This window comes from Penicillium maclennaniae (assembly GCF_028827695.1).
Source record: "Penicillium maclennaniae strain IBT 15551 chromosome Unknown utg000001l:1.0-3280838.0:1.0-3283122.0, whole genome shotgun sequence".
In the NCBI taxonomy this organism is placed as follows: Eukaryota; Fungi; Ascomycota; class Eurotiomycetes; order Eurotiales; family Aspergillaceae; genus Penicillium; species Penicillium maclennaniae.
Window position 1 is genome coordinate 829932 of NW_026623213.1, and position 20675 is coordinate 850606.

Sequence of the window (20675 nt, forward strand, 5' to 3'; positions counted from 1 at the left end):
TTACCAATACGGCGCCCGCATAGCCGACAAAGTAGCCAATGTACTCTCACCCGTGGTTTCCTCCTTCTTGCGGTGACCGGCAAGCTCGAGGTTGATCTGCCGGTGGATGTGTACCAACCAGTCCACGTAGCTTTGGGCTTCGTTGTTCCGGTCTTCCATTAACAATCGTGCAAATTCATACTCCGCCCCATCCAGTCCCTGTCGTGCCAGCTGGATCGTGACCGCTTTAGATCCGCGCACGGTTGAGAAGCATTGCAGCAAGTTCCGCACTTGGGCGTTGAGATGTGTCTCCAGCACCGGCAGAGCCGAGAGGTTGGGACTCAGTTCCTGCAGCGAGTTTTGACCGGGGCCAAACAAGTCCTCCAGAAGGTTTGGTGAGACTTGCGCATGCAGCCACAGTAAAACGGCCTGGCCATTGTCCACAAGATAGACACCGCCTTCCTCAATTTTGGAGAAACTGGCCCGCAGTGCTGGTGGGACTTGGAGTTGTCCGTGCTCGTTGGGGAATCCATCCTCTGGGTTCATGTTGTGGATGGGAATAATACGAGGGTAGAGATAGAGGGATAGCTCAGTGCAGCCGAAGGCTCGTATCATGCGCATGTCATGAGTCCGGCGATCTGACGCCTCGTTGCCACCTAAGACACTAATTAGCACAAGCCGTGTTCATACGATTGTAGTATCTCTCACCCTTGAATGCCCTTGACTTGACCAAGCTGAGCATGTACATGGAGAATTCTTTCAAGTTCTCCGGCAAGACCAGCTGGCCAGGTGGGTGTGAGCCAGAAAAGATCTTGCGGTATCCGCTGAAGATATCAACTGTCTTCTCAGAGATGTTGGCGCGGATATCCTTGAGGTTCTTATCGAGAGTCTTGGAAGCAGCTGTAACAGGTGGTCAGCATTTCATCGCCCATCGATCCGGAGGGGGTCTTGAGACTCTGAGCTTACCTTCCTTGGCGATGACCGATACGACGGCATCCTGATCCACGAATTTCATTGTCTCCATGGCGCCGTCATTAACAGCGGCCACTACATTGATACAGCGCACCCGGCGCTGACCATCAGCCGAAGTATAGAGCAATGCAGCCTGGAAGTGTGCATCAAGCTTGGGGTCGAGCTTTCCGTCGTAGCTAAAGATGACTCCGATAGCCTTGTCCGCGTCGACACTCGCGATCTCGAGGTCTGCGCCAAGAGTATGCTGCACGAAGTTGCCGTGGTATGAAGACACCTGGAGACCATTTGAGCATCGCACTTTCATCAATGCCTGGTAACCAGTGTCTCGTTGCACAGCATGTGCTATCTCCCGCTGAACCTTCAGAAGATCGCGTGGAGCGTGGAAGTTGGGATAGAAAAAGGTCTCGCCGCCGGTAAGGCCAGAGACATGTCCTGTATCCTGAGTCAGTTGTTTGCATAACTGATATGGTAGTGTTTTGACCTACCGATGGTCGCCACATCCATGTATGTGCCACCGGGAGCGGCAATGAAGAGATCCACACCCACTCCCGACTCGGCGAACTTGGTCGCGGTCTTTTTCCAGGCCGGATTGTCTGGGGTGAACAACTTGCGTTCCGCATCGGTGCCGTGGACCTTGGGATCCTCCCGCACCGAAAGCTGTCCAGGCCCCCAGGTAGGCAAGCTTGCCACTGAGCAGACAACTTTACCGCCAGTCGGCTGCAGCGACGCAAGAGCAGCGTTAAGTGCGGGCAGCAAAGCCGGGTCGGGGTTTTTGATATGTTGGAAAATAGTGGGTATCCGACGCAACAGTGAAGTGATAACAGACCTAGTTCAGTTTGTTAGCAAGCTTATATCCGATCAATGCTTGGCCTGTACATACTTGGATTCGTAGGGATCAACAAACAAACCCTCGCTCAACGGTACAAAGGGCTCTTCTAGATCCGTCATGACCATCATCTGAGCCTGATCCAGTGTCGCCTATGTTGCTGTCAGTGAGAAGCAGATTGCTTGTGGCGAATTATTCGACCTACAGTAAGATTGTAGAACTGCACTTCTTTATCAAATGTGACAATACCGATCTTTGAACCCGCAGGGATTTTGCGTGCTTTGTTTTCATCGCCCTCGGTTCCATCTGCTGCCCCGTCCTCGCCATACAGGGCCTCCGCGATACCCTCGCAAACCCCCTTCAAGAAGCCTCGGTGAACCGATTCCCGGCTAACATCGATCAAAAAGAGGGTCTGTAGACCAACGGGCTCCTTGTTCCAATATTCCTTCGGCACCAAGAATTCCACTGTACCCATCATCAATTCCGGCCGCTGCATACGGTCAACGCGCGCGCCGGATGGATCGAGAGGCGCAAAATATTCGGGTGTCGTGTCGTTGGGGAACGTGCACATATTACAGACAAACTTGCTACCACCGGCGCGGAACGACATGAAGGGATTGATGTATGTTCGGCATCGTCGACATCTCGGGGGGGCCCACATCTCCGAAATCCAGCACAGGAATGGGTTGTTCGCCAGCATCCAGAGGCGCGAGTGGTTGCAAGATCATGCCCAGAGGTAATCCCGTAGAGGAGAGGAAGTCGGAGGTCGAGGGGATATTGTTGAGTGTCAGACGAGCGTATTTCGGCGAGGAGTTGCCCTGGTCGTGGGCGACAAACGGAATCGACGATGGCGGAGGCAAATGTCGATCCATAGTAGGGTAAACATGGTTGAAATAGTACTGAGCGGGCACGTCGCGTGATCGGGGGATGCTTGGGATCTGTTCGGGGTCAATTCGACCTTGTGTAGCGACGGAATCCGCACCACCGGCCATGCCAGGTTGCGAACCCATTCCCGGTTGCGCGGACCGCCCTGTCTGGAGTGCAGCCAAGGGCGACACCGGTCTTGCATCCTGATTGAAGCCGGTGCTAAGGAATCGAGTTTCCTGCTGCGGCGCGCCTGCCACAGGCATCCCACTAGCAGGAGCAGCACTCCCGGTTCCGATATCATGATAGGCATGGCGATGCTTCTTCCGATGTGTCCTAGCTCCAGCGTCTGGCGCAATTCCCAGGCCACTCATTTGTGAAGCCAACCCCGCCATGTTCGGGTCTCCTGCCCCCATGGGAGCTTGCTGTGCATTGTATGCTTCCGTGGGTCCGGGCTGTTGCTGAGGGGAGCCGTACGCAGACCACTGACCGGGTGCCGGATTACCGTAGGGAGCTCCTGATTGCTGAGGAGCGGCACCAGGAGAAATTGGTTGCTGGGGTGCAGCGCCCGGGGGGTAGGGCTGTTGAGGGGAGAATTGCGAGTGCGAATTCGAGGGGTCTTGACCCCCTATTGTGTGATACATGGATGGATCAGCCATAAGGAGAATACGGCTAGGATCCAAGGAGATAGAGAGAAAAGAAGCTCAGAGCATGACCAAGGACGATTGCAGCACCCCGCGAATGTTGATGATATACCGGATTGACCACCTAGCCTTAGTTCTCTGCGGATTTACGTGCTTCCGAGGTTCTTCACGTGTGGAACCATAAACAGTCAGAACTGTATTTCGTGTTTTCAATTCATTCTTGGTTCTAGAAGGTTAACAGACATCTTTGAATCATTGAATTTTTACCGCTCGTTTTTTTCTTTACATTCGCCCTGCGTTTGTATAAGGGTGGCGCTTAAACTAAACACCGGAATGCCCAGCCGACTCTTCATTCTTTCGAAACACGTCTCATAACGAAATACTAAAGGAACCTGAAAATTGCAGTCATTCTCTGTTCTTCTACGTGGCTTATACAAATTCCAAAAGGTTGACTTATCTCTTTTGGCGTGTTGCTTAAGGCAGTGTTCTTGATCCCAGACTGCAGCTCGTCTCCAAAGACGGAAACGCGAGTAACGGGCCTCTCTTTGACCCACCAGTAGGTCCGACCTCGATTTATTCTCACTAAGTATCTTTATCCTATAACCCCCTGTCCGCAGTACTATCAAAGTAAGACCAACCCTATGTGAACGTGCATCGGTTCGAATCGATTGATTCGTGCTGACCGTGATAAAGTGCGTATCGACCTTTCTCCGATTTTTGGCTTAGGGTTCTGCACCTCACCGTCGCTTCGACTCCCCTGGACCGGACCTTTGCCCCTCCATCTGGCGTCATCATCCAAGTCAATATAATATCTGTAGGATAGGTCCTCGTAAGTGCATATCTTCGTTTTCATTCTTGCATTCTTTGCTTTTTCTATCGCCCCCTCCCTTACCTCTATACCAGCCTTATCTATACTTATGGACCTGACGGTGAAGGCCCCAGACTCGGATCGCAGACCTAAGGGGGATCAAATTCAAGTCTCTGTTTCGGTATCCCCTATCCCATCCCTAATGGCGACTATCCAGGATGACGATGAATTGCTGTTGGCTCGAATTGGATACAAACAGGTGCCTGCGCCCGTTTTACCCTGCACGCCCTTCATCGGCACCTCTAACCACAAACCGACTAGGAATTGCGACGGGAGTTTTCGAAATGGTCCACCGTCTCATATGCCATCTCCATTCTAGGAGTCCTTGGGTCGGTGCCGGCAACATTTGGCTCGCCGTTATCGGCCGGTGGCCCGGCCACGGCTGTATGGTGCTGGTTGATCGGCTCCTGCATGGCGATGTGCATCGGTAGTTCCGTTGCGGAATTAGTCTCCGCCTATCCAACCGCTGGCGGTATGTACTTTGTCACCAAACATGTTGTTCCTGCCGAACAGGTCCCGATCTTCTCGTGGGTCCAGGGTTGGTGCAATCTGCTGGGTCAGACCGCTGGTGTCTCCAGTGTGGCTTATACCGTAAGCCAGATGCTGTTGGCCGGCGTGAGCATGAACTCGGATCTGGTCGATGGCCAATATTCTTATTCACCGTGAGTTGATCAGATATTCATTTTCTCATCTGTGACCCCTTTGGTTCTCTGACGCGTCGCTAGGAACGCTCTACAGACCGTGTTGGTATCCATTGGGCTGCTATGCATCATCGGCGTAGTGTGTTCCCTGACAACAAAAACCCTGCATCGAATCATTCTTTGGTTCGCGCCGATAAACAGTATGATAACTCGTCATCTGAAACGGACACTGCTGATAGCACCACAGTATCTGCGACCATCTGCATCTGTATTGCACTGCTGTATCTCACTCCGGATAAGCAACCAGCCTCGTGGGTCTTTACCCACTTTACTGACGGGTCCGGGTGGGGCTCCAAGGTATTCTCATTCTTTTTAGGCTTCTTGTCTGTTGCATGGACTATGACAGACTATGATGGGACGACTCAGTGAGTCCTGATATCTTTCTGAGTCTGGTAATAGCTCACATCTATCTTAGCATGTCCGAGGAAACCCACGATGCTGCCGTCAGAGGCCCAGTTGCTATCAAGACCGCGGTATTGGTCTCTGGAGCATTCGGCTGGATGTTGACAGTCTGCATGTGCTTTTGTCTCACTGAGTTTGATGAGATTCTGAATACTCCGACTGGCCTCCCCGCCGCACAGATCTTCCTGAACGCCGGTGGGAAGGTAGGCGGCACCACCATGTGGGCTTTTGCCATCTTAGTACAATTCTTCACGGGCTGTTCAGCCATGCTAGCAGATACGAGAATGGCATACGCCTTTGCTAGAGACAATGCGCTGCCCTTTTCCGAGTTTCTGTCAAAGGTCAATCCTTATACCCAAACTCCCGTCAACGCTGTGTGGTTCGTGGTCTTCTTTAGCGCTGGTCTCAATTGCATTGCTATCGGATCTACAGAAACTGCTACTGCCATTTTCAGCGTCACGGCACCGGCACTCGACCTATCTTACGTGTCTGTCATTCTCGCTCACCAGATATACAAGAGGAAGGTCAACTTCATTGAGGGCCCCTTTACACTTGGCAGATGGGGCACCCTGACCAATTACGTTGCGGTCATTTGGGTGTTATTTATCAGCACTATCCTTTTCTTCCCCTCTCAACTACCAGTAACACCGGCAAACATGTGAGAATTCCTTCCTGCTAAATATGGTACTGTATTAATCTTTGGTCATAGGAATTACGCCATATGCGTTGCTGCCTTTATTGGAATATTCGCCCTGTTTTGGTGGTGGGTCGCTGCAAAAGGGTAATCATATGATTCATCTCGTGGGAAGAAACATGTTGACGATTCTCCGCAGAAAATACACTGGTCCCCAAACCAGCGACATCATCCAGCAAATTCCTTCAGAGGATACAAATGACTACGAAGAGCCTGAGGATATCAACGTCTGACAATACTGCATGTCCCGGCTCGACAAGCGTGATCCCATTATCTCAGAACAAAGTGTGGAGAACTTTCATAGAATTCATAGACGGGAAAAAAGCAAAAGATTAGAATTAGAACAGTTAAACTCTTTCATATGTGCATTGACCGGTCTAGTAAAAAGTCTCAGAAGGACCGTACGAGCTAGTATAGATGATCATTGATAATTACTTCATTACAGATCAAGTTATACATCAGTGGATGGTAAAATTACACACATGTCCTGCCTTAGTTCCCTGCCACGACAGCCAGGCCTTCATAAATCTTTCTCTTCACAGCCAGGAAGCTACCGGCACCGCGACCCTGGGAGGCCTGATTGGCCGATGACTGCGCCGAAGCTTCAACCTCGATCTTGCCAGTGCCTGACTTCCGCACTGCCACTGACTTGTCAATGAGAAGTGTACCTTCACCCCGGAACTCGGCGGTGTGACCGGCCGCCTGCATCAGCTTGCGCAGATCGGCCAGACGGAGATCGCCAACATGCAGCGGTCGGGCCACCGATCTGGTTCCTGCGGCCATGCTGGCAGGTAAGGTATCAAGAAGAGGGACGAGGGTTGATTTGTCTGCAGACTTGGCGCTGTTCGATGTAGGTGTGACTGCGGAAGAGGCGGCCTCATCTTTGGTCAGTTTCATCTTCTTGCCAGATGCGTCGGCACCTGTGGTTTCATCATCATCGGTGGACTCGGGTCCTCGCAATTGTGCGGTCAGAGCGACGACGCCCAGGCTGCGAACATGCTGCCAGTTCAAGCGGCGGACGAGGTTGTTGCTCAGCTTGACCATCCAAGCGTTGGTGTCGACACTGGCATCAACAACTTCACCATTCAGAGGGGTGAAGATGATAGCGGCGGCTTCGGCAGCAGCAGCAGAGACGTCCACTCCAGCCTTGGCAGCCAGGAGCTTCTTGCACTCAGCTGCCAGAGCAGAGGTTTCTTCTTTCATTCCACCAATCAGAATCAGCTTCTGAGGTTGGATGAGAGGAATCAACATCTCCAAACTGCGCTTATCGTGCAGGCCCATACAGTCAATAAATGCGATCCGAGCGTTGATTGTAATTGACTCCTTGTTATAAACGGCCTTGGCAGGTCCTTCGAATGTTTGGCCATCATCCTCGTCCTCGGAAGATATAACTGCGTCGGCATCTTCACCAGAAGCAAGACTGACATCATCACCTGGACCTGACTCGACCCTTTGACCATCTTTGGACACTTGCTGGCGCTTACGTCCAGCTGCGCCTCCAGAGAGTCTGCGTCCACCAGTAACGGCGGCGTCGTCCCATCGTCTTTTTTGACCAAGCTTGGTCTGCGCGTCAGACCGTCGCTGCTGCATGTCTATTTCTTCACGTTCCTCTGCTCGTAGGTATTCCTCTGGTCGAATGAACTCTCCGTACTCATCACCCTTCTTTCTTGGTGCAACATAGGGAAACATGCGTTCACGCCCCTTCTTGCCACGCACGTCATAATCGTAGACATTCTTGCGTCGAAGGAGAACATTAATGCCCAAATCTTCGTCGGTAAGGGCAAGCTTGCTTCGATTCGAGTGCGCAAGTGACGCCGAGAAGTTGAGCACACGACCTTGCTGTTCGGAATCCGAATCTTCTGAAGAGGTTGAACTTGATCGGTCGTCCAGTGCATCGGCTACGGTTTCGAGTGTCTCCTGGCCACGCGCTTGGGTGGTATCCTGGATTTGTCGTTTCGTGGCGAGATATTGCTGATATAGTAGGTGGTCGCCACCATCTAGAGGGGCTCTTTGAACATCGGTCCATGTCAATACCCGTCCGCCACTATGGACCTGTTCAAGCAATTCTCCATCGGCCGTTCTCTCTAGCGCCACGCCATCTCTCCGCTCTTCATACCATTGCCAGATCATACGTCCAATTGACATCGTATTGTGAGCATCTGGGACCTCAGGCGCCTTGGTGCGGAAAGATTCTGTCAGCAGCAAAAGGTTATTGGGACCCTCGGCAACCCGTCGGAAAGATTCCTTAGAGAATCCCCAAGCCAATGATGTGTCTGAAGCAAGAATGACTTTGGGGCCTTGGTCTGCAAGAAGCTTCTCGAGCCGCTTCTTACGTTCGACGGTCTTCAGATGTTTGAAATGGAAAGGTCCTCCACCTTTACCGGAACTTTTGTCTTGTCCCTGTCCACCTGCTTTTTGGCCAGCCGCGTCTGCACTTTCAGCAGCTTCAAATTCACGAATGATATTCTCGTCCATCCATTCGAGCATACTACGGGCCAGGCGCAAAGTGGTGTTGACCTTTTTGCCGGCCAAATAGAGTCCAGTACCCTTCAAAACATCGTCTTTCTCACCAGTCGCCGCATCACGCCAGGCATGTTCAAGCGAATAAGCCAACTCAAGCACTCGAGCACTCGTGTCCGTTGGAATGAGAACAGTCCCGCCTTTAGCAAGACTGCTTCGAATCATATCAAGCAACAAATCATCTCGCTTCTTGCGACCCCCAGATGGGGCGAATTTATCACCACCCTGGGAGCTGCAGATCAAAGCTGTTGGCTTCCCGCAATGACTCAATGACTTCTGTTCCACTGGCTCCAGAGCCACCGAACCATGCAGCGCCTGCTACAACGCCCTCGCGTGCCTGATTCCAATCCATGGCGTAGACAATGGATTCCATTCCGTGTTGGATGTGCCAGATAGTTCCACCCACGGTGTGTCCGGCATTGTAAGCGGTAAGTGTAAGCCCATCTAGGGGTGGCGAGAATGGAGACGGGGACGGTTGGTGGGGTTGCGAATACTTGAGAGGCTGAATTAATGAGAAATATCGAGCGATCTCTTCCGCGGTTGGTGCCTGGAGGAGAATCCTCCCTGTGCTGCCAGCAGCTTTGGGTTTTCCATCTCCATCCGCTGATATTGTAGGTGCTGCAGCTGCGGCGCCTGGTTCTGATACCGATGCATTGGGTAGAAAAGTCGCGGCAAGAGGTGCCGAAGCATAGAGGTCTTGTAAGCTTGTGCGACCGAGGGCGATCACTGGGCTTGTCGCATAGATAGGGATTTGAGAAAATAGAGGGAAGGTCCGACAGCAGTGGACGAAGGCACCGATATGCGCCGAGGTCGCGTGGGTGAGAAGAATGAGTGAGAGAGTCGGAATATGCCTGCAAAAAGTCGATATTAGCACTAAATCGAAGACTTCGGCCGATCAGACTAACTTCTCCAGCTCCGCCAAGTCACGAGTGTCAAACGTATCGTCCCACCCGACGTCCACTAAGATCTTAATACCCCCATCAAGCTCTAGAATGGATTGCGATGCCCTCGATGACGACGACTGTCCGCCCAGCAGTGGGGTGAAAGTGAACATCTTGCTTGCAGGTGTTCAGCGACTTGAGCCGTTGCGACTGCGTCTGGCCGAGCGCGTTCGAAAATGGAACACGTCCAATCGAGTCAAAGGTCGGGTTATGCTTCTAACAAAAAGAATGGTGCATTATCTTGGAGATTTCCCTGGATTCGACAGCTGCTTGCTAGCGGCTATAAGGGATAGAAGGCGCCGGTCGAGATCGGGAGGAATCCACTGTCGCGGAGCTGTCTTCTGTCGGCCATGTTTGCACGGTTTGTATATCACATGTCATGTGACCTTGAGCCACTGGCCAATATCGTGGGTTTTCTGAGTTACTTGCAGAACTATAGTGAGACGACTTGGATTCCTTTTCAACCATCTTCTCTACGGGCCATAACACAAGACAACCCCGGCTCAACACGCTTTGAATATTCAAATACGATGCACAATTTTCACCCAACTCTTAGTAAACACCCCGGGAGTCTACACAATCATGATCTTTACTCTTGTGAATTATGTCCCACGTCATTCTCAATGGAACAACTCACAGCTCATGAAAATCCCGGGCCAGTCAGCCGGTAGAGAGGGGCTCTGTGGAGACGTTGAAGTGTCAGCTCAGTGCTGGCCCGTGGTCCGACACGACGAAAGATGTCGTTTGACGGTTATAGATCTGCTCACCTCTGTTGTAATATCGTGTTCCGACGTCGCAGTTGTGGCTCGCACGTGCTGAAGCGAACCCTGTAGCCGAGACGTCATCCTCCTCCTCGCCATCTTACTCGCATAATTCACTTGTATATTTTGTAAATGTTACTCTTGTCTTTGGTAGCGTTTCAGAGCCGTTTGTCTTAAGCAGCAATGGGCCGAGGGGCCTATTTAGTCTTTCCAGAATCGTGATTAATTTCAAAGCTACGATGAAGTGTTAGCACTCATAGAGAGTGTTAATCCGGTCTTCACCTATCATATACCCATAAGACGACTCACTTTCCTTATTGTTGCGCTTTCAAGTAGAAAATCCCAGCCTATCTGGCTTCTTACGGTTACGCTTGGGAGCCTTGCGGGTGGGTACGGCCCCAGGCTTTTGCCTCTTTCTTGCAGGCTCCTTGGTCTTGTTTCTTTCCCGCTTTCTGCTCACTGGGCCAGCTGTTATACGTTCCTCTTCGTTGCTGGACGAGGGTTCGGATAGATCAATTCGAGCAGAAGACAAAGGAGGAGAAACATCACTCTTGGATTGCTTCTCTTTCGACCTCAAGGGCTCAGATATACCAGTCTTAGCCGGAGACAGGCGAGAAGATAACACAGGCTCCGTCGAGACCTCCTCTTGATCGATTTCGGGAGCCTTTTCCTCCGGCAAGCCTGCCACGTCATCTAAGGCACCAACATGTTAGCGTCAGCATCGAATCACAGCAGATCATTTATTTTAGGAACCAGCCATGCGAATGTAGTACGTAAGGGATGTCAAGAATGCCAGGAATTCCCACTTGAGGTCATCGCTCCCAATGATCATCCATCATGAGACTCAGGTGACACAGATAATCAGCTCTGCTTATCCAAGTGTGTATAATGAGCTGAATAGATACTAGGCTCTTTTGACACGTTTCTAATTACATCACCCGATGATCTTGAACGAATACAGGAATAGACAAAGGAACATGCTAAGAACCAAGACGATAACACAGAGCCAAACACATTTGTACTCACCAAGTCGTGCGGTCCGACCGCCGCCATCTTCAACCGTATCCATCAGGTTCAAGCCTAGTTCAGGGTCATGCAGTGGATCGGTTTCTATAAGGCTGCCGGGGTTTTGTTTGAGGGCCTCCGCGGAGGCTCTCACGGGGGATGTTCCGAATGGACGCCGTGGAGGGGGAGTCCCAAGGCCGGCTTCTTTGCTCCGTGGTGGAAGGGGAGTATCCTCATCGGAAGAAGTCTCTAACAGATTATCAACGTTATTTGGTTGATCATACGCTTCTCTCATATGGGCAAACAATCTTTGAGACAACATGCCCAATCTCTTTGGGTCTCTAGCTTCACCGGGTCGCGTAGCCAGATCGTCGCGAATGTAGGTGTCCCAGAATTCTGTGGTGTTCCCATGTTTCTTCGTTGTACCGTCAAAATGCCATGAAACATATCGGTCTTTGGTGAAGCTTCTTTTGGGTGGCGGAGGAAGTGGTGGTAGGGGATCTTCCACGTATTGCACGTACTTCGCAAGAGGTCCGCTCCTGATAAACCGACGAAGTTGATCTCGCGAGATCCAATCGCCCATAATCTCCTCGACAGATCGATACATGAACTCGATGACTTGTTCTTGCGTGAATCCATTCCAGGACGCTTCTTCGTTGCCGGCGTCAAAGACCCATTGTAAGCCGCCAAGCCCTATCGTTGAATCATAGGCTCTAGGTGCCTTATACTCTGCCTTATATTTAGCATGAGTTGGGCTCAAACGAACGTCTCCTGTGGTGACTGCGCCAGGGATCGCCCACTTTCCGGTGGCTCTTTTGATCAAGTCGTTCGAAAGATCTTTTCCCTCACTCGGGTCTTTTGGATCAAGTGAGAACCGTACTCTGAGGACACGGCGAATCGTCTCCAACATAGATCGCCGGCCAAGCACCAGAGTTGCTGTCGTTTGAAATACTCGTAGTTGGCGGGATCATCAAGATCTCCTCGCCGGCCTTCGTCGGATGTGCGATCTTGGGTAGTCCACGAATTGCTGGTGTCACTGGCGGAGCTGCCGGAAGAGTCGATGGCCCAATTCTCCCAGTTCCCCCCACGCAAGCGCATGTATGGATGTGCAGCAAATCGAAAATCGCGTTTTCTTCCGAAAATTTGGCTCATTTCACGAACCAAAGCCTTCGCTGGCCGTGTTGGCGCGGAATCAGTGCCTGGAGAGCTAGCTCTCTCGACATGTTCAATTTCCGGTTCGTCTGGAAAATATGACCCATCGCCCAGAGCAATAGTCTTCAGTGGCGATGATTTCCGTTGTTTTGGGGCTTGGGCATGCTGATACCACTTCTCTGGAGGCGCTGCCATGACTCAACACTGAAAAGCTTCTCTCACTGCATGTAAGGGAAGCTCGATTAGTTCGGTGTAAAGTTCAAGGGAGGAATTGCCGTTAGACTCACAGTGAGGAAGAAGTGTACCAGCAGGGTGATACAGTCGGAAAAAGAGAGCTGGTACCTTGAAAACAAGGCAAAGGGGCGTTGTTTTTAATAAACAGGCTAGAAGAGTTTTCGAGATATGAGTTCGAGATCTTTCGACGACTTGCTTTGTCACTAACAGGGAAAAAGATTGTGGTCACAAAAATAGATTTTTTGTTACCAGAACGGTCGTTCAGTGTCGAAATTCCCCGATCAGGGTTACAAAGAGACCGTGTCGTCAAAATGCACAATGCAACTTGTTCCTGGGCGTGACAAGGAAAGAGGAATATGGAGTGAAGATTGGACTCGGTGTTCTTTGACAGAGCAATTCTAGTCAGTCAGACGTCCTCGTAGTCAGGACCATAATATCCCGGATGTGACACTCACAAAACGCGACGGGGGTAGTTCAAGCAGCGCTTGGCAGGATGCGACTAGAGCATGGATCGCAAGACAGCGGTATCAGAAATAAAAGGCCCCGGGTGTAGATACGAAGAAACCAAGATGGTCAGCTGGAGAGTAGCAGATTTAGCGAGCCGAGTCATATTGTTCCCATCCAAAGCAGCTTGTACTTCGGCTCATCTGACCAGGACAACGGTTCTGACGGGTATTATAACAGAAAAGAAAAGACACGAAAGATATCCCTTAAAGAACAGTGCTCAATATACGATTACGTCCCTACTCCACCGGGGCTCCCCCCGATGATACATCGCTTCGGCGATCGACACATTGCCCCAGACCTGCGGATTGCAAAAGGGGGAGCTGCTTTCCCCTTAGGGCTGTCTCCAGTGGAGCCAGCGAGTGCACCAGAATCAAAGGAGACCTCGTTCCTTCTTCCACTCCACATGAAAGGCAGCCAGACAAAAGACTGCCCTAGTTAGAGTTCATGACCACACCAGAGGCCACGCTAACGCTACAAGCAAGGCAAGGCGCATTCCTCGGGAGATTCTTTGTCTACGTACTCGATTATGAGGCCAGGAAAAGAGCCGTGGGAGCCGTTGCGTCTGTGCGCGTTGGTGGAAGTACCATCCGCCCAATCTGGCTTGTCTTGTCCGTCTCTGGAATGTGACCATGCTACTTCGTTGGTGTCATTGCTCTGTGCTGAATAGCCGCCGGGGGCAAAAGTGATCCGACCTGGCCGTGTGGACCTCACGATGAGCGTGTAGTGGTCCTCGATTGACGATCTGATCGATTAGGTTCAGCTGAGATCGATTGCTCATTCTTAACCTGTGATTTAGCCTACCGCTGGATAAAGAGTGTTCACATAAAACAACCTTTGAAGATAGCCTCGCTGCTACGTACTGAAAGAAAGACTTCTCAAAGTCTACGCGGGCTGTGAATAGAAATGAGCAAAGAAATTAAAGCAGCAAGCTCGACTCGGGGAGAAACAACAAAGTGCACAGGCCGTTCTGCCCGGGCACCTGGGTTACCGTGTGGTTTCCCACATTCCAATGCCAACGACGGCGAGGCCTGGGGATTAAATCATCAAGTGCGTATATCTCGCAGCCTGGTCTCAGAATCAGGCTCTCCGTGTGTACCAGGGAAATCTTGACCCAGGCCGAACCCCTGTCTGCGTAGGTTTAGAATGAAGAAGGCATGTCTCATCGACTTTGCTATTCCATCTGCCGAGATGTACCTGAGGAAGCCTTCCCAAATCCCTCCTAGTAATAGCTATGCAGATTGAAGAACTACAGGAACGCGCCAGAGCAGGACATTATGAAATTTTTACGAGAAAAAAAACAAGAGAAAAAAGGGAAGACCGGCGAAGGAGGTCAAATTATATTCAATCGAGGTCGATGTCCGCGCCCCGTAATCTACCGCCTATGAGGTTGACATCGTGCTTGAGAACAGGTGTGATCTCGACCAAGTCACCAGGACGAGGACATTTCTCTTCATTGAGAAATATTTGAACCCAGGGGTCGTTGAGTGCTCCCTAAAAGACGGCCCGGAGGAAGTGGTTCAAGATGTGGCGCAAGCGATGCCTCTGATGAGAATTTCTAAAAAGAGCCCTATGTATATTGTAGCATCGCCATCTTCGAAACAAGACTTCTACATGTATGAAACTACGAAGACGACCCAAAGATATGAAACATATATTTCAACCGTAAATGGACTCATTATGGTCATCACTCTGATCATCTTTCAGCACGATACATGCTAGACCAAATTTTATTGACCACAAGAACCTCACCTAGCTGTCTTGAGTTACATGAAGGCTTCAGCGCCGTGAATATCACCAATTGCCAACCCAGTCTTTCCGATATTGGCCCCACTCTCTATAGCCCGGTGGGCTTCACGAAGACCATCGAGTGTCAACCCTAGTCGCTGCGTCAGATGACAACGAATCTTTCCAGCATCCAACAGCCGGCTCAACTCTTCCAAAATTCGGTGGTGAGACTCCACATCCATGCCATAGACAGGTTTAGTACCAACCAGGCACCAGATGAAAGACAAAGACTTTGCCATAAACTCTGTGCCGTACATCTTGGCTTGGCCTTGTACAATCGAGCAGACCTTGCCGAATGGCGCACAAATTTTGGCACACACGTCCATGTATTGGTCGGTCGAATGCGTGATAAATATATATCTGAGTTGGGGTTGGGGGTAAGTCACACCATTCATTGATTGGGAGAAGCAACACCTACTTCACAGGAACGTCAAGTTCGAGCTTTTGGATCTGCTTCAGCAGATCTTCCCTGTGGTTGATGACATGCGTTGCTCCCATCTTTTTCGTGAAGTCAACACTCTCCGGGCGAGAAGCGGTCGTAATCACAGCGGGCAATTCAAGGAGCTGGCGGGCAATTTGACTAGCCACGGCCCCAACACCACCTGCCCCGTTGATGATAAGCACTGCCGCTTTTTCCTTCTTCTCAATCTTCATTTGTTCAACGAGTGCCTGATAAGCGGTGAGATACGTAAGAGGCATGGCAGCAGCCTCGACCATATCGAGACTTTTGGGCTTGTGTCCCACAGAGCGCTCATCCACTAATTGAAATTCCGCATTGGATCCATGTCGAATTGGACTACCGGAGTAAAAGACTTCATCTCCTTCATTAAAGAGCGAACACCCGGGGCCCTTTTTCATCACTGTTCCCGCGCCATCATAGCCACAGATTTGATATGGGCGGGGAACATGAGAGTAGTAGTCTGAACATCGTCAATTGGAAATACGATGACTGTGCGAAAAGGGAAACACATACCAGGATAATCGTCGTATTTACCAGCGCGGACTTTCATATCAATAGGATTCACCGAGCACGCTTCCACCCTGACATCCGATTTGTATTAAAAAAAAATTGCCCAAGTTAAGATGCAGCATGAGCCGCTATGCGTACCTTATTAACAGATCGCGGCCCTTAGGGTCCCCTGTATCGGGAACATTTTGAGCTTCCAGACTTTCGACTGGTCCGTATTGTTCAACAACGACGGCCTTCATTGCGAGCGTGGGAGCGGTTCCGTATGTGGTAAGGCTTTAAATCTCTTAATCGAACGAGAAAAGAAATGTCAGTGTATCTCAAGGCGCAGCGGGATGGATCATTTCGAAGTAGATGTACGCGATACTTCTAGGGTCTTGAAAAGCCATTTTGCAGGTTTGAAACGGGATTTAGTGACAGCAGGTTCGGAACCGGCATTTGTAAGACAAGTACAGTTTTGATCCCGTCATCATGTTTGAACATAATCGTTACAATATCATGATATCACCTCTTATGATGTCAAAGCCCCATGTCAGAAGATCGATCTGTGTCCGTACCCCACATAGGGTAATTGTATACTTGGCACAGAACTTCCACCATCTTGGCGCAGAATTGTTTCGAGACCAGTAAACAATGATGAGACATAGCAAGTCTCATCAGTTCTCTCACTTCATACATGAGAGTCGTTCGTAACATTACATAATCACAAGATAAAGGATCTTCTGATGTTAGTAATCATTTTGCCGAGTGTGGGTGCATCCTCTGTCTCCATGGCGCGTGGGCTACATGGTATGTGAATGTACCTCGAATGTTATCACGACTGACTTAATCGATCTTTGATGAGTAGTGATAATCATGGATTATTGGATATTTTCGTGGCCTCAGTTAGGATAAGACCTTACTTTTCCACATGTGGATTCGTGGAGGGGATACTAATTGTAGGATTGCGAGGTGTAAAGAAAGCAATACCCAGGCCTGAACTGACTCCTTGCTTAGAAGATGGGCATTCAAAGCCTAGACAGAAATTCGTGGGACTTTGTAAAACTCAATGCTCAAATCTTTACTAGAGGTATTCAGGGATTGATGCGATTCCTACCGTCCAATTGAACTTCAGCAGATGAAGTGCTTGATATGTTGAGCAGGACCGAGGAATGACACAAAGATACTGGATGATATAAGCAGACGCCGCTCTAAGTTCAAGCGCGATTGTTCCGAAGCCATCTTGACTCGTAAATCTAGGAATGCTAGCAGCCGTAGGAGACGCGGCAATTCAAGCACTCTAGCCGCTGATCTCCATTTCAGTCATTCACTTCCCCATGTGGCATGATTAGAGTATGTTAGGTTATTCGAAGCCAAGCTCCTAACCGGGAGGGAAGACGCGCGTCCGTAAATGAGTCGCGGAATTCCACCCAACAGAAATAGGCTATAGATCACCGGAGAAAGCAGCCGTTTGGAGACGAAATAAAAAGAATTAAATTTGCATAGAAAGATGGCGATTGGAATGTCCGCCCTCAGATTTCCAAGCTATTTCTCATGTAACTGAATCATGAGGTCTTGCGCCTCGATGGCAAGAATCTTTTTGCAACAATACAGCATTCTGCTCATTTACTTGTGCCTTAATACGGCTTATTGCCAGTATCGGGGCTCGTCGAAGACATGGTAGCGGTGGCCTCGGACACCCTCGCCACGGAACAGGGCGGGGAAGCGACGGCCTTCGGGGACAAGTTCCTCGGGGATGCGAACCTGCTGCTCGGGTTCTGGTTCGCCGATGACGAACTTGCCAACCTATTGGGATTGTTAGAGTGGTCCTGTGTTATAGTTGATGTTTTCACATACCTGAATCTCAGTGTCGGTGATGGTGTCACGGCTGATTCTGGCGTACCCAGTGCGGTGAACATTTTTGTAGAGAATGTACTCGCACCATCTGTCCCAATCGCTGGAATCGATATCCTTCATACCACTCACCTCGCTGACATAGGTGTTGTAGTTGCCCTCGAGCGGCTTCGTGACCAAGTAACTCAACAGAATGGACGGACGAGGCGAAGACCCCATCAACTTGGACAGGTACTGGGACTGAAGACGGCGGTCCTCGGGGTCCTCTTCCTGACCGGAGTGGAAGACGAAAATGTCGACCATCTCGCCATACATATCAAGAGTCGCATGAATGGCCGGGGCCAACTCGCCAACGGGCGAGGGAAGGAGGTGGTGGGTGGAGTTCACGATGGGGAACTTGGACAGCAAGGCTGAGCCCCAGGTGTGCTTGTTAGGACCGGGCCGAAGTCGACGTAGTAGCCAAGGTCCTCGGCAATGTATTGGGTGACATCCTTGTTGCCCATGATGATGCGCTGATTATCTGACTCAAGGAAACCAATGACATCGAGCTCCAGCTCACCAAGAACATCGCGCATACGTCGCTCAGCAGCCCACATATCGTTGTCGAGACCGAAGTGCACTGTCCAGATACCAGCGGTGAGAACCTTGTCCTCCTTATGGTGGGGCTGGTAATCGTTGGTAGGGAAGCGCAGATAGGCCACCGAGATGGATAGCAATTGCAATGCAGCAAGAACGTAAATGTAATATGAACGCTGTCTCTTGCTGTTAGGGCTGAGGGGCTTCTTGCGGGAGCGAGTGGATGAGTTGGAGGTGGCGGCCGAGAACACACCAGCTCCAATAGAGAGCATGGTAGTAATCATAACCCAATCAGTGTGCTCACGGACAAGGGACCGCCAGGAACGAACGCATAGGCGACGACCCAGACGTGGAAGAGCAGCATGAAAACATAGAAGATGAAGCCAATGCCAAATGTAGTGGCAGGAGAGTGACGAACGCTAGATGAGATCAAGACAGGTGAAATGGCCATCACGTAGAAGGCCAGAGCGAGAGCACCGTAATAACCTGTCCAGTGGTGGAAGCAGGTAAGGAGAGCCGCACCAATGGAGCCGATGCCGTAGGCAGTCCAGCTTCCGGCCACAGCGGGGTAGAACACACCGTAAACCAGACCCGCACCCATAGCGAGGATGGTCACAGCACCGTGAGGCACAGCAATGGGGCCACGGATCGGATATCCATCCCAAACCCAGGAGATCATGGTGCTAGAGTCGGTCAAAAGAGACACGATGGCGAACATAAGACCACCAAATCCAATACCCGCCAGAACGGATGAACCCTTCTTGCCACCAGACGGCAAGAAATCTCCTCCGCTGGTGTTGGAGGTACGCTGTGACCGCAGGACAGCGAAGATGGCAATGAACAGGCCAGTTTTATTCCAACCACCGTTCTCGGCATGCATGACCGGCCAGAGCGGGTTGTTCGTGGAGCAAGCAAACTTCGCGACCACGGACATGATCAAACCGATACCCCAGGCCATGATGCGAGTCTCAAGGCGGGGCGAGTTGGCGCGCTCGGCGAAGAAGCTGGCGGTCCAGGCGGCGCAAGATGTCGCAAGAGCAAATCCAGTCACAAAGAGTCGATTGGCGGGATCCTGGAATTTGTAGGCAAGAAGACCAACCAGCGAGATCAAGTGCAGAATGCGCAGATTCCTAGTGGCGGCGTATCGCAGGGACGGGATGGCGAAGAACAGAGGCGAGCAGCAGCAGACAATGGCAACCTCGTAGCCGGAGATACCCATGTGCCACAGAGGGAAATACCACACGAGAACGGGAAGACCGGTGACAATGGTCCAGAAGACGAATCCATTGTACACATCGGCAGCGGCGTCGATGATCTCAGTCCAGAAGAAGCCCTCGCCGAAGGTGTTGCCCACGGCCTTGCCCTTCCTAATAATTACGTGGTTAACCTCTGGAGGGTCACGGGTAGATTATGGGATTGTACACACTCTTTTTCAAGGACTGAGTCCGCAGTCGTCTTCAACTGCCTGGAAATAACAGGTAACTTAGAGAATGCTCTTTTTCGCAACAACCAACGTAAATCGTAACACTATACATTTGGCGTGGATGTCATTTTGGAAGCCACGGTACATACCCTCTGCTGATACCCTTAACATCTCGCACCACAAATTCAAAGCCCTCAAAGTCGAGAGCAGTGATGGCGTCGAAGCCCACATCGAACAAGACCAGGGACCACTCAAAGAAGGCGTAACGGGTGTAGGCTGGAACATGTTAGCTGACGAAATCCCACATCGTAGCGATCGACCTACCACCGGGCACCTTGTGCACCTTGTGCTGGATGAAATAGTAGATCAATGGCACCAAGGTTCCAAAGAAAAGGCTGGCCATGATCTTGCGATACTTGACGGCACGGCGGTTGTTGGGGCTCAAAGCCAGGCAACCCAGAGTCCACGGCAGGGTGGCCACCAAATAAGAGATCATGAAGATATCGTGCCAATCGTGGTCGTCTGTGGAGGTGACATAGGTCCAACCTCCACAGGTCAGAGTGCGGAAGATACCAACACCGGCAACGATCTTAGGCAGAGTGTAGTTCGGACGCGCACTGAGGATGTACCACAGGAAAACGAGAAGGAAGCGCGGACCGGATGTGATAGCGATGAAGACCATGAAAAAGGAGCGCTCGGGGTAGCGATCGCCAATGGTGGCGGACACGGAGGGGAACCATTCGTCGGGGTAGCCGTAGTGTTCATTCTGAACGATCTTATGATAATGCAGCGCGACGCCGACAATCAGGGCGCTGAAAAAGGCGGCATATGCAAAGACCGTGTGAGTCCATGACACCCATTTGCCGTTAATCTATGATAGAATTGAGTCAGCTTGCAACCGAGGTTCGCTTCGCGTGATGGCTTACGGTCACCACGGCATCTCCATCCTTGATTCGAGGTGCCATGGCGGTGCAGCGGGAGAGGGTAGACTCCGCACCGATTTATAGGGGCCGGTAAGAAA

The 20675-nt window shown here is 50.9% G+C and overlaps 6 protein-coding genes across 6 annotated transcripts; 1 reads left to right on the forward strand and 5 right to left on the reverse strand.

The window, feature by feature from the left end:
* On the reverse strand, positions 1 to 3300 carry N7477_000306 (Sec23/Sec24 family protein; the record flags this gene model as incomplete). Its single annotated transcript, XM_056961969.1, has 7 exons — positions 1 to 635; positions 688 to 879; positions 946 to 1383; positions 1437 to 1777; positions 1832 to 1929; positions 1983 to 2364; positions 2420 to 3300. 7 exons carry the CDS (start codon positions 3298 to 3300, stop codon positions 1 to 3), a joined length of 2967 nt encoding a protein of 988 aa, XP_056826972.1.
* Positions 3301 to 4295: 995 nt separating this feature from the next.
* Positions 4296 to 6183, forward strand: N7477_000307 (uncharacterized protein; the record flags this gene model as incomplete). Its single annotated transcript, XM_056961970.1, has 6 exons — positions 4296 to 4352; positions 4415 to 4789; positions 4879 to 5219; positions 5270 to 5914; positions 5966 to 6037; positions 6090 to 6183. The coding sequence occupies 6 exons, from the start codon at positions 4296 to 4298 to the stop codon at positions 6181 to 6183; spliced, it is 1584 nt and encodes a 527-aa protein (XP_056826973.1).
* Positions 6184 to 6442: 259 nt separating this feature from the next.
* Positions 6443 to 9524, reverse strand: N7477_000308 (cleavage polyadenylation factor subunit CFT2; the record flags this gene model as incomplete). The annotated part of the gene is made up of 3 exons (XM_056961971.1): positions 6443 to 8702; positions 8737 to 9321; positions 9376 to 9524. 3 exons carry the CDS (start codon positions 9522 to 9524, stop codon positions 6443 to 6445), a joined length of 2994 nt encoding a protein of 997 aa, XP_056826974.1.
* Positions 9525 to 10500: 976 nt separating this feature from the next.
* On the reverse strand, positions 10501 to 12524 carry N7477_000309 (uncharacterized protein; the record flags this gene model as incomplete). The annotated part of the gene is made up of 3 exons (XM_056961972.1): positions 10501 to 10865; positions 11199 to 11898; positions 12027 to 12524. The coding sequence occupies 3 exons, from the start codon at positions 12522 to 12524 to the stop codon at positions 10501 to 10503; spliced, it is 1563 nt and encodes a 520-aa protein (XP_056826975.1).
* A 2309-nt stretch (positions 12525 to 14833) lies between these two features.
* N7477_000310 (zinc-binding alcohol dehydrogenase family protein) lies at positions 14834 to 16064 on the reverse strand (the record flags this gene model as incomplete). The annotated part of the gene is made up of 4 exons (XM_056961973.1): positions 14834 to 15215; positions 15274 to 15775; positions 15829 to 15896; positions 15964 to 16064. 4 exons carry the CDS (start codon positions 16062 to 16064, stop codon positions 14834 to 14836), a joined length of 1053 nt encoding a protein of 350 aa, XP_056826976.1.
* A 1384-nt stretch (positions 16065 to 17448) lies between these two features.
* N7477_000311 (uncharacterized protein) lies at positions 17449 to 20619 on the reverse strand (the record flags this gene model as incomplete). Its single annotated transcript, XM_056961974.1, has 8 exons — positions 17449 to 17607; positions 17659 to 18051; positions 18093 to 18487; positions 18547 to 19598; positions 19658 to 19696; positions 19804 to 19930; positions 19979 to 20525; positions 20581 to 20619. The coding sequence occupies 8 exons, from the start codon at positions 20617 to 20619 to the stop codon at positions 17449 to 17451; spliced, it is 2751 nt and encodes a 916-aa protein (XP_056826977.1).
* Positions 20620 to 20675: the final 56 nt, after the last annotated feature.